Source organism: Maylandia zebra, linkage group LG11 (genome assembly GCF_041146795.1).
Source record: "Maylandia zebra isolate NMK-2024a linkage group LG11, Mzebra_GT3a, whole genome shotgun sequence".
Classification (NCBI taxonomy): Eukaryota; Metazoa; Chordata; class Actinopteri; order Cichliformes; family Cichlidae; genus Maylandia; species Maylandia zebra.
Window position 1 is genome coordinate 24,707,112 of NC_135177.1, and position 13,416 is coordinate 24,720,527.

Sequence of the window (13,416 nt, forward strand, 5' to 3'; positions counted from 1 at the left end):
TGGGACCTAAAGCAGAGTTTGGACCTGGGAACGGCTAATGACGTCAGATTTAAAGACTGAGAAATTATGGTTCAGCAATGCTAGCACCTGCAGAGAGCGGCTACTGTCAGATGGGGGCAGTATCAAAAACATGTGCTAATAGCTCCCAGAGAAGATTAATGTTTATTTTTTCACGCTTCTCCCATTCCTGGTCAACTCCGCTGTCACTTCCACCAGACTTGTCAACCAATCAGCATGCGACTAATGTACAGTAGAGATGCATATGAATCCAAATATTGATAGCATCGATAGCGGCATTGGCATCGGATCGATACTAGCACATAAAGTTCAATACTTAGTTTCTATTCTGTAAGTGCAAAATGGAGCCCAATAATTTTATTTTATTTTTTTTATGAAAAACTATACCTCAAACATGTTCTGTGACAAATGTCTGAACCTTTTTGTGTTGACTCTCAGGTCTATTTTATTGATAGCCTATAAATATAGCCTTTTTAAGCACAAATATACCGCACTTTTTGTACATTTTTTTAAAAAAACTTTCTCCTACTTACTGTGCAGTCTCTACAGTCTCTACACTTTGAACAACAGAAGCTGACCCAAAGTGCTTTACAGACAGGCACATTAACATGTACAGCTCTCCTATAAACCAAGTTTCAAAATACACAAAAAGCTGAGAGGTGTGTTTTGTTGTATTAACTAATTATTGTGGAAAATAAAAATCACAGTTGTCTTCAAAATGTGTTCAGAATTTCAAATCGATGATGATTCATCTCATAATATATCAGCTGCATTTATATGTTAAAAGTATCGGTAATGTCGTTACTTGGTACCAGATCAATATAAAAGGGTCCAATATTTACCCAGCTTCAACTGGCTGATTGAGGAACTGCTGTTTTACGCTTATTTTTTATTATTATTATTATTTTAGCTTGGAGAGATGTTCTCTCTGTGTGTTTTGAGTATTTGAGTTTTGTTTTTTTTTACTGTATGGTATGAATCTGCCTTTACAGCTTCTTCAAGACTAAAAGCTCATTTGCAAGTTTAAACTACAAGTGCAAGGGAACATTAGACAGCAGAGAATCCATGTTCCCTTTATCTGTTTATCCAAGGTGGAGCTTGGAGTCTGTTAAATGACCTTTATTGTCTGTGCCTGCTGATTGAGCACCAGCTAAAGTTTCCCTGCTCTCACTCTTGGGCAAGTACCAGCACATACTGTAGCTGCTTTACAACCTTTGTTTCAGCCTCTCTGAGTCGGACTTGTTCAGTTTTTTGATGTTATTAAGCATAAACGGGCACACATGTGGCCCTTTTTCAGACATGAATTCACTCTTCCCTCCTGCTTTGCCTCAAGGTCCCACATCAACAAATGTCCTGATTCAAGTTCAGTGCTGTGTTTTACTGCAAACCCTTCAATCTGAGTCATTATAGCCCAGAGCCAGTAATGGTATACAGTTACACCACCAATACTCTGTAATAGAGAGGTAAATACTGAGGCAGAGTCCTGGGTCTACATTAAATGGGCCTGACCATCTGTGAAGAGGAAGAACAGATTATTTAAAGAGTTTACAAGTTTATTTTCTTTAAAACAAAATCAGTTTCATAGCAGCAGGAAAGCCTGTTCTGACAAGCAAAGGGTTAACAAGGTGGAACTGTCTTGCGTGCAGCTGTATCGTGGGTAAGCTAATATCCCCCAGATCTCTGTGTTGCTGTAACGCTGAAACTCCCACTGGCCCCGAAGACTTCACTTTGGATTTCATTTTACAGCGTCGTTGAGGCCACAGCGCCCTCCCACGGGAGGCGCTGATTGGTCGAGTTGCCTGCTGGAATATTTAATCAGACACCTTGCTCGCGGCTGTGATTGGACACAGCCGGTGCAGTTATGTAAATGAGCACCTGGTGGCGCCTGCTGGCCCGGCTGCTGAGCCCGGACTGTGGAGGAGCGGCTGAGAGAGGACGCAGAATCAGAGAAGGTCCGAGAAGCAGAGATACTTTGCGTGTTTTCCCTCCTTTATCTTATTATCCCCCCTCCATTAACCACAGGCTGAAAAATATTCCTCTCAAGTGAAAGTCAGCCTGGGGGTGTGAAATCAGCCGGTGCGCGCAGCCCGTACGGAGTATTGCGCTGTTTTCTGAGTTTTGGTGGAGGTCGTTCACTAAACTCAGCTGCTGCTCTCGGAGGTCAGTTTGGATTATTCGGTGGACGCGTGTTGTATTGAGCACAATTCTCCACAGAGTTCATCCCAAAGTTTGGACCGCTGTCACAGCACACTTCTGCCTGTCTTTTAGGTAAGTACTCCCAACCTGCTCTGCGCGTTTCTTCTCCGTGCGCTTAGCTCCATAATAAGCGGCTGTAATAATATTGCTGTGGGTATTTCCAGCTGTCTGTGTGTGTGTCTGTGCGTCTCTCACTCGCTGGCTTGGCGTCTATATGTCTCGTTGTGATCCGGGAGCGCTGCAGCTCTGGACGCTGGCCACGGACTCCTTGGAAGCGCATATGAGGTGTAACGTTGCGCCCCGGACTCTGCGCGTTTGTGTGGCAGATACATTGTGGTATTTATGCTGCCGACTGCGTAGCTGAGATATTCTGACATCGTACATCATGATCTAGACTTATTGCAACATCGTGTTTAAAAGTGGGTGCTTGGCACCGGAGAAAACGTTATTCAGAGTCCTCACTGCTTTCACGCCTTTTATATTCAGTGTGGATTTTTCTCGTTCTCCGACCTCCGACTCATTGCCACTAACTCTCAAACAGTTACACGGGTTTGATTAAGTTGTACAGTCATTCCTCTTTTGAAAGTCCTTGAGTGTCATTATTCAGAGTCCACCTCATTTACAACATTTAAATAAATAAATAAAAAGTTAAAGAAAAGTAATCTGAGCTGGCATGTGGAAGCTTTAAAACTGACTGCAGCGGGCGTAATGACGCACTGAGTCAAACGTGTAGCATTTAAAAGGACCTAGTGACATCCAGCTGATGGTCATCACACAGACTGTTGACCCTGTGACCTTATAGCAACACATGGGGACCCTTAGTGGGACCGGCAGCTCTGGTTTCACTCACCCCTGGTCCCTGGTTCTCCAGTGGGGAGCTAATCAGTCACCAGAACCAAGTCAGAAATCAGTGTGAAGTTGCCTGGAACTCGGATCTGTGTTGATGAAGGAAACATTTCAGACTCTGGGGACGAGCTGCAGGAAAGTTTGGACTTTGAACAGGATGTACATTTTGTGTTTGCATGAAGCAGAAGAAAGGGGGCGGTGATAGCTGATCAGTCATGTGGTGTTACGAGTGATTCTCATATTGTCTGACAACAGGATGGTGCAGAATTATGTATATTTCAGCATCTTGTCTCTGTTAATTTCTGTATAACAGAGAACAAAGAGAAGGGAAAATGTGGGTTTGATTGCGTGTGTTTGTGGTGTTGTCTTGCTCCTGTGTGTTTGTGCATGCCTCTCTGGGGGCCCGTGACCTACTGGAGGAGTCAAACAATGGGCTTTAGTGGGTGTGAAGTGCAGTGAGCAGTCACCTATCTGACTGCATGAAAATGGCTGATGTGGGTAGTTTGTTGGCTAACAGACTGAGAAGGCAGTCCAGCGTAGAGGAGGTGCACCATTGTTATAAACTGCTGTGTAGGGAGGAGTGGGTGGGGGTGCTTGTGCTATAGAGATAGAAATGCAATAAAATGCCATTTTCCCTTTCTCCGTCCCTCCCTCTCTGCCTCTAAGGCAGGGGCATAAAGTGAGGAGGATCCCTGAGTGTTGATGCACATGTTTGCTGGATTTCAGTCTAGTAGGCATCTGGCCGCTGATTCTTCCACAATGTCCCGAGAGAGCCATTGACTTGGAGTAGTTCGTTTTTATCAGCTGTGCAGTTGAGCAAAGAAGACACAAGATATTTGAAATAGTTGGATGGCCCAGTTATGTGAGTATAAGTGTTCACGCACAGACTTGGAACAGCTTTTTATTGATTTGTCTTCCTCTTGGCAGGCTCGTGACAAAGCAGCATTAATTGCATAATATGATTTGTGGAGAAGTATGCACGCAGCAAAATAATTTGTCTAACATTGTTCGAAGGAATGGCTCTTATTTGATTTGTGTCTAAGACTCGGCAACAAAAGTCTTGGAAAGGTTTTTTATGTGCAAGACAAGAAAAAAAAAAAAAGAAGAGTGGTTTTGCAGTGGTGTTGTTTTGTGATTGAAAACACGCTGCTGCATGCCAGTGCAGGCTTTTCTGCAAACATAGAAGCACGGTGTAGTTTCTGCCATGGGAACACTGGTATGTATGGTCTGGTTGATCATTGACTCCAGTCTGTTATCCTCTATCTGGGTCATTGTTTTGGGTTAAAAGACTTCAGCAGGTGGATACAAATTTGAACCTTAAAGGAGTCGCAGCTTGAACAGTGATTGAACTGCACGTTTGGCACAGTTGCCTGGTCTGTCTCTCGCTAAAGGGGCTACTTAACAACATGAAAGGGCACAATGGCAATGAAGAACTGTCTTTTATGTGACACCTCTCACAGAGATCATGCATTAAACAGAAAGTCTGTCTTTGGTCATAATTGGCTCAGACAGACTGAACAGGAAGGCAAGTGGAAGAATTCATTTAAGTCCAAAGACACGACATGGTTACTTGCCTTCCCTCTCGACAATCCCCCTGTAATGGGAAATGAAACCGATTGAACGCGGGACTCCAGCGTCCAGCCTGTTTTCCCAAACCAATTTCCCTTCAAGTCTAGACAGCTGGACTTTTCAATTGCATCTGTGTATGTGTGGTCACATGCAGAGCGAGCTCAACCAGACTGTCGGACAAACAAATTAATCGTGTAATGGGCGGTGACACTTCAAAGCGGGATCTGGGCTGTTCGTGGGCTTTAGTTGTCAGCGAGTTTTCAAATCTATTTGGTTTCCTCTTCGCGAATCTCCATCCCTGAAGTCCTACCTTTTCTCAGACTGCCCTCCCCCTCCCAGATTCCCTCCCCACCATCCTTCGTTTGGCATCGAGCACACTTTTGATCCTCTAATTCAGGGCTGCCCAATCCCGGTCCTCGAGAGCTACCGTCCTGCAGCTTTTAGATGCATCCTTGTTCCCACACACCTGAATCAAATGAATGGCTTGTTATCAGGCCTTTGCCAAACATGATGGCATGCTGAAGAGGTAATCAAACCATTTGATTCAGCTGTGTTGGAGTAGGGATGCATCTAAAAGCTGCAGGACGGTAGCTCTCGAGGACCGGGATTGGGCAGCCCTGCTCTAATTGATCATTCTGGCAATCTGTCTCTTTCCCTACATGTAACATGGAACACAGATTTTTCTTCTTCATCTTCTGTATCTCCCCATTCCCTTTGAAGCAGCACTAGACATTTTATTTATCTTCCTCCTCTGCTCATACATCTTACCCTCAGCCTCTCTCTTCTCCTATCGTCCCTGTGAGTCTCCTTATTTATCTGTTTGCTCTTTCAGTGAAGGGTGCCCTTGTTAGATAGCGGTGTTGCTTCTTGGATGCAAGTACCCTTGGGTTAAGTTTTCTTCAAAGATTCTCACAGGGTATCTTATCAAAGTATCTAAGACATTTACTTGGTCCCTGATATAAGCTCGGAAAACTGCAGAAATGCCTCTGCATGACTTCCAAAATTACAGGTGGCCTATTTTTGAAGGTGATAATGTACGAGTGTGTGACAGCCTGTGGTAAAGTACAGAAATCTAGAAGCTTGAAGGTACTGCCATATCTCCCTAATATATAATTTCTCAACTCTAGTACATGTTTTATGACTTTATGAAATAATAAAAAACTCTTATTAAAAGAGAGCTTCATTTATTAGCCATTGCACTCCTATAACATTGTGAAATTTTGATGTGCAATTTAAGCAGCAGGGAATCTTTTTATACCCAAATGTGTGCTGTTTTTAGTTGAATGGACTAAAGGAAAAAAATAACCTTGAGCTAAATATTTTGGAGGATGCCTTCTCAGTGTTTATGCAATGAGTGGAAGCAAGGGACACTGCAGTCACACTGTAAAGTATACCCTACTTTTCCCTTCTTTTTGAATTTAGTGGGGACTGTATTTCTGTAATTAACACGATTTATTATTTTTTTTTTAAAAACTTAAGTTATTGAGGCCATAGCTGCATTAGGAGGGTGTTTACTGAGGTCACAGATCCTGGGAGCCGAGGATGGTTTTTCCATTTACTTTTATTCAGCTCAACGTCGCTTTGCAACCAGGGGAGTCGCCCCCTGCTGGGCATCAGAAAGAACACAGATTTAAGGCCCTTTCAACCTTGCTTCAGTTTCAGGTGTATCGTCAGTCACAGCCTGGTATCGCCACTATTTACAATGTAATTAAACCCTCGAGAGTCTAGCTGGTGATCTGAATAAGTTTTGCCACCAGCAGCTGTTGTCACCTCATGAAGAAATGTCTCATTTTTCCTAAATCCACACCTCTGTCTATCAGTTTCCTTCACCTCGTCCAATTCGGGGTCACACTGAGACCGAGAACCATTCACACTCACAGTCACACCCAATTTAGGATCACCAGTTAACCTAACGTGCACTGTGGGAGACCGTGCACAGGCTTCGGGACAAACACCGAAGGACCCAGGCTGGTGGATTTGAATCCAGGACCTTCTTACTGTGAGGAGGACAGCACGGTGCTGTCCTCCTCACAGTGTCTTGTGGTCATTAAGAATTTATAAACTGATGATGATTAATCATGAGTACACACTGCTTTCCCTGCATAAGCTGCCTCTATAACTTCAAAGTATATGTACTGGCAATACTGGCCCTTGGTATCAGATGACACAGCACTACATTTTATACAACTTTTCTTTTGTGTAAACCTTATACTCTCCAAAAATACTCTCTCTTGTAAATGAGATTTTTAATCTCAATGAGATTTTTACCTGGATAAATAAAGGATTAATAATAATAAAAAAAACCTTAAAACTGTGTTTAATCTGCAAAATTAGCCAAGGTCATTTGTGAATTGGATGATTAGGATGGTCTAATTAGAAGTGGACGATGGTGAATCCTGTGATTTAAAAACAGCTACACACTTTGCCAACTTGTGGAAGCTGAAGTTATCGCTGCTGGAAAAGAACCTCATAAAAGATGGAAACCAACTTAAAAGCCAGTGTGCTCCCTTCTCTGCCTCTTGCTTTCTATCTTTTTAGTTTTTTTTTTTTCTCACCACTTTTCAAATCGTCATATTGCGGTTGGTGTTTTTTTTAGCACCCACAGTGCCTCTTGTGGCACAAAGCGCCACTAATAATTACTAATGGCTTCTGGCAAAGTAAGTGTTTTGAAACCTTGTTGGAACATGGGAAGAAAATTGTGTTAAACATCAAAGGTTACTTTCTTTTTCAATATGTCTTCTTTGCGTATGATGAATTTGAGTTGCAATGACATCCACGCTGAGTGGGTTGGACGTGTCTGCCGTTTCCGCCGAGGGGTTTGTAGGGTCGCATTAGCATCAGGAAACTGTTGTGTGATGTGTAATTTAGTTCTTTTGAGACTGTTTTTCACTGCTGAGAGGGAGGAGGAGGACTGAGAGTTTGATAGAGGTATCAACCTGTGCCTGAGGCTTTTAACAGAGGTAGGTGTGTGTGTGTGTGTGTGTGTGTGTGTGGGTGGTTTCAGCAAAAGCCCAGGCTTTTATATTAACCAGGCCACCATATTTTCAGATCCTAATGTGCTTTTGTGTGCATATTTTTTATTTTGTGCTGCAACATCTGAAGACCTCTACGTTGTCCTCAGACTGCCGCATTGCTCGGTTAGGCCAGTTAATTTCCTCACATTGACTCAAAATGTTGAGTCTAGCTGAGCTCATTCCCGTTCGCCCTGATCTTTTTTTTTTTTTTTTTCTTCCTGTCATTTTCTCTCTGCTACTCTTGAGTTCACCTCTCTCTCACTCCTTTCATCCCTTCTCTTGTTCCCTCTCTCTCCTTTTCAATGGCTTCTCAGCGGATGAATAATTCTCAACCTCCTGCGGCAAAGAGTTGCTTTTGTCCCACACTTGCTCTGCCAGTCTCTTCGTTCGATTACTGGTGGGAATTTTCCTTCATGGCGTTCTTCTGTCTGTCTGTCTGTCTGTCTGTCTGTCTGCTTCAGTCTGCGGCTGTTTTTCTCACTGTCCCGTCACATGCCTCTCCTTTCACCCTGTCCTCCCCTCTGCTTCTCACTTGTTCTCTGACAGGTGGTAGTGAGACTGTGCAAATTGAATTCAGAGAATTGGGCTGTGGCTCTCCATCACACTACAGCCCTAAAGGACCTTTGGTGTCAAACTAGAACCAGAGGTTCACATGCACTCAGCTGCGAGGTCATCGTATTAACATGCTAATGGTCCCTCATGCCTGCTGGATACTCCTCACGAGTCTTACAGCCATGCTTCAGCTAAGGTCAAACTCAGAACTAATCTTCCCTCGGAGTAGCAGTGATGGTTAATCTTCAGGCAGCACATGAGCTTGCTTCGCTTTCAAGTGAGACGCACTAGAAAGTGAAGTGGATCTCATCTCATTCCAGATGGATTAAACAGAGCAGAAAAGGAGCTGAGGACAGTCTAACTACATGTGCCGACAAGTACGAGGCTTCGAGCCCCGAGAAGCATAATAGTATTCCAGTTTCTGTCGGTCACAACCACTTTCCCAGAAGAAATGCAGACAAAACTGAACACATGTTTTTCCTTTGTAAACTGAGAAAGAAGACTTCGCTCTGAGTCTCACGATAATAAACAGCCGACTCCGTGTAGATCATGTTGACTGCCAGAGGTGTTAACAAAACCTTCATTTTCTTTTTGTGTGCGACTTTGTTATGCTCTGTTCTTTGTCTTATTTCAGCTTTGAGAACATCTTCTTCTGATTTGGTTTGACTCTCTCTTGTTGTGTCGAGCTTACCGAACAGGCAGTTTACCTCCTTCTGTCCTGTGTGTTGTTGCTGTATCTGATCAGGCTCATTTCCTTTTGATTGCCTTTGCAGATACCATAATGTTGGAGCGCAATTATAGGAACTTTAATAAAAATAACAAGAACGGTCCAAGGTAAATATTATGGGTTTATTGTAGGACTGTAGTCATGAAGACAAGTCTTGGGACTACCTGCTCTGCATGTTGTTTCAATTACTGATTTCTGTGACGACTGACAAAAGACAAACCTGCAAAGTTCCTTTTTTTTCAATATTTCACAAGCTTTCATTTGGATTAAAGTCTAGACAAGTACAAGGAAAAATGCAAATAATGTAAAGGCAAGCATTGCCCTCAAAGCATTGAAACTTCAGAAGGGGCTCAGAATAAAGGGAACTTGGAAAAAGAGCGTTATCTGTTCATTAATGTGTGTTAACTGGAGTCTTTTCTCAAGTAAGCAGGACTGACAAGGAAACAGTGTTGGAAAAAGTACTGGATTTTTGTGTTTGACAGTGTTTTTGATGTATGTGTGTTTAAGATTTGTTATCTCTGTTTGTACTAGGGGTGCTTTTTTGCCTTTATCTGACAGTTCAGCAGGAAAGAGCAGCGGAAGACGCCCAGCAAAGAGCTACAGTTTCTTGTAGTGGGTTGACAAACAAACATAAGGTTAGGGTCTAGCTCTACCGGAAGCCATTAACATGGAACATGGAAAAACAGCCAGAAGACTCGACTTTTTTTTTTTTTTTTTTTTTTTCAATTTAAAATAAAATACATTTCTGTGTAAAAGTCTTGCTACCCCTCATTGCTTTATATTTTGTTTCCAAGGAGCCAGATTTTCTTGTAAAGTTTAAAGCGGTCTTGAGCAATACTTCTCCAGGATTTCTGAAAGTCGTTCAAAGATTTTCTTTGACATATTCAGCCTTTCTGCAGTCTTTGTACCTGACTGTTTTCAGAGGAATATTTTTAGTTAAGCCACTTAATGCTGACCTATGAGTCATTCCTTCATAAACACACCGAACTAAAGGGATGAACCACTGTTGTGTCTACGCATAACAGACGACTTGGCAAAGAATTTTAAATTGTGTCTTTAGGCACTTTTTTTCTAGCAGCTTGTTGGAAAATTTTTATATAATTTTTTTTCTCCATTTCTTTAGTTGAATCCACAAAAAATATAAAAAAAGATAACACAGTTTGACATAAAATAGTATTTTTGCACCAAAAAGGTGATTCGCAGAGAACTATTGGCCGAGAACTTGGAAACTGGACAAGTGGAGGACAAAAGAGGACATGGAAGGTCTAAAAATATTATCTACAGCAGATTAACAGTATTTGAAAGTCATGTCCTTAAGACATAAGGCAAAATCCAGCAAAGACATGGGACCTGAGAGATTCATCTGGCCCTCCAGCTGGTTCATCTGCTGTTCACTGAAGCCTCATCAGATATGGAATCAATAGAAGGATGGCTGTCAAGAAGTTACTCTTAACTAAGAGAAACGCAGAGAAAAAGCTGAGGTATGTAGGAGAGAGGTACAACAGCGAGTGCCTACAGCCTGTAAAAGACAATCGAGGCTCTGTCGTGGTTTTGGGCTGCATTTCAGCCGGTGGTTCTGGTGACTGATGAGCTATGTTGGAGATCTAGGAATGCAAAAAGCTACGATCAGAGTTTGAGCCACAATTCAGTACCATCTAGAAAGCATCTCATTGGCAACAGCTTTATTTTTCACTATGAAAATTATCCCAAACACCCTGTCAATGCAGTGAAAGCTTATATGAAGAAGTGGCCTCCCCAGAGTTTCAACCTCATCATTATCAAAGCATTTTGACAGAGAACAGAACAAACGACAGCCAACATCCAAAGAAGAGCTTTGAATGTCCTTCAAGAAGCCTGGAGAACTATTCCTGAAAACTACTTAAAGTTTGCCTTTTATTATGTATTTAAGTTTGTGTTTGCACGTTTCGATAAATCGTCGCGCCTATTAACCGTTTTCCTAGTAACATGTAAAGAAATGAGGAGTCTCAAGACTTTTGCACAGTACAAGCTTATTTACATATGCATCTTTTGGCTGGAATATGTGTCACGTGTCAACAAACCAAGAGTCCGAAGAAAATGTGTTCCTGGTTTTAAACTTGAGATATTTTCTCAAATAAACTCAGGAGACAAAGCCAGGACAGTAAAGCTGGGACATTGACTGAAGCGGTCACTCAGATGCAGCACACAGCAGGAAACGGTCCACTTCGATGCATTCTTAACACTGAAAATACTCCCTTTGGTGTGGGTGAGGGAACTCTTAGGTAGAGGTAGTAGGCAGGACGGATGATGCCCGCTAGCTTGCTTTAAATTCACCACACATTTTCCTGCTCTGTTCTCACAATCGGACATCACACTGACTTCGTACTCGGCAGCTGGCAGATTAAACCTACGTAAAAGTTTGATTTGAGACATTTGAGTTCTCATATTCAGCTGTTTTCAGGAAGGTTTAGAGCTGCAGTGCATGCGTTAAAAACGGTTTTGTTGTGACATTTTGTCCCCTGCGCTTACAGCAAGGTTTGTGTGGCTGCTATTGACGAAGGCAATCTGCGGTAATCAGTCAGCATTTGTCTCTGTCCACCATGAGGATGAGCAATGCTGCAGCTGCTATGGACTGATGAGCCAAGTGGACCTGAAAAGGGAGCCGGTGGAGGTTTCATTCTGTTGCTATGACTGATGTCAGCTTTGTGTAGTCGCATGCTAATGAACCCAACCTTATTATGTTTTGTTTTTTGTTTTTTTTGCGCTTTTTGCTCTATCCTTGAGCCTCGACTCCTGTGCCTCCCGTTTCTGTCTCAGTAAGGAGATTTTTTTTAAATTGGGCTTCTTTTTTTTTTTTTTAGGGGGTGGAAGCTGAGCTGTCGTAATGAGTCATCTGGTGTTATGCACAATTCAAATGTTTCTGGAAGCAGGTTTCATCTTTAACAATTCCCTATCTTCATGACTCACCACCTTCCTCAGCAATTGTTCACATGGTTTATGGTCTCCGTTTCTTACTGATGCAGATTTAATTTGTTTTTCTGACTCCACTGTCTTGCCGTTTCCGTTTCCAAGTGAGTTATCCGCACTTTCCTTCTGCTTCTTCCTGTACACTCAGCAAAATCAGATTCCACAGACATGACTGGCACTTCCTTGTAAGGGTGAATTTTGTGACACACAGATTTTCAACTGGATGCCTAGTGCATGGCCCAAATCCATGATGAAGAGCAGGGCATAATACCACTCTTCACCTGAAGCTCCCAGTCATATATTTGATGGCAAATGTCACAGTTGTGCTGTGTTTTCTCAGTTTAAATATCAAATTAGTTTGCAGCCTCAGTAAGGGTGTAAAGCTGTGTGGTTTCACCCACTCGAGCAAATATTGTGCTGAGTAAAGTTGTAATATTTAACACAGTAAGCTGTAGGTAATGTTTTCAGTAAAACAGATCCCCATGGACATATTGCTATAGCCAAGCATCTCAAGCCAAGCATCTCAAGCCTGCCCTTGGAGTGAATCCTCAGTGAAAATAAGAAAACAGTGGCCCCGCAGGGATCAGCACTTTACTCACACCAGTCCTGAGTCACACAAAAGCAAGGCTGTATTCAAGGAAGCCATCAGATGACCTTGTTTGTGTCACTGGCACAGTCTCCACAGTATCACCCTTTAAAGTGTTGTGAAGACTGAAGATAAATTCATGCTTCATTCTCTCCGGGACTCCGAGCGTAGCAGTGCGTACACCCAGCTTCCTCTCTCACACACACACGCCCACACGAACAGAAACCCAAAACAAAGAGCTCACTACTCCGTGTCTCCCCAGTGGCCATTAGTCATGTCTAACTGGCAGAGTGTTACTTTATCTGGCCGAGACTGGAGACTTCACATGTCGAGATCTGTGTATAGAACAAGAACGACATTGAATAAGCGACATTCGAAGCCTTTTTGATGTTGCAAATTATATGCATTGCACTACATTATTGCTAAACTTTCCCCAAAAACCTCACACTTTTAGACATTTTATCAAAGCTTGTCAAAATAAGAGTTAGTAGCCATGCTGGTGATGCAGCTCCTGGTTTATTACCTCTGTTCTGTCTCCTGTACACTCAGCAAAATCAGATGGATAAATTATTGTTATATTTTAAACAGACTTTAGCGGTGCCCAGAGATGATGATGATGATGATGATGATGATGAAGAACTTTTTGTATTTTCTCTTTTCACCACTATGAGGTTGATTTTGACCAAAATGTTTCACCAACTGAGTGACGTTCATATTCTTACAAAGCCAAGTTCTTGGTGATTTAGACGAACAAAATACAAGACGGTGAGAAATAAACTGTCCGATGTGCAACGCTGGGGTCAGAACTGCCTTAATTCTCTGTGGTACAGATTCAACAATGTACTTCCTCTGAGATTTTTGTCTATATTGAAATGATAGCCTCACACTGTTGCTCCTGATTTACTGGCTGCACGTCCATGATGTGAACCTCCCATTCCAACACATCCCAAAGTTGCTCTACA

The 13,416-nt window shown here is 42.5% G+C and overlaps 1 protein-coding gene across 5 annotated transcripts in view; it reads left to right on the top strand.

The window, feature by feature from the left end:
* Window positions 1-1,882: 1,882 nt before the first annotated feature.
* ddr1 (discoidin domain receptor tyrosine kinase 1) overlaps window positions 1,883-13,416 on the top strand; it is a 54,711-nt gene continuing 43,177 nt past the window's right edge. For 2 of the 5 annotated variants that reach the window (XM_004550851.6, XM_004550850.5), the window contains exon 1: window positions 3,761-3,922. In XM_004550851.6, the coding sequence (XP_004550908.1) occupies window positions 3,921-3,922 (2 nt within the window). In that variant the 5' untranslated portion in view covers window positions 3,761-3,920. Of the gene's footprint in view, window positions 2,287-3,759; window positions 3,923-13,416 lie in introns of those variants that run through there. The other 3 variants (XM_004550849.5, XM_004550848.5, XM_004550847.5) reach the window with 3 other exon arrangements.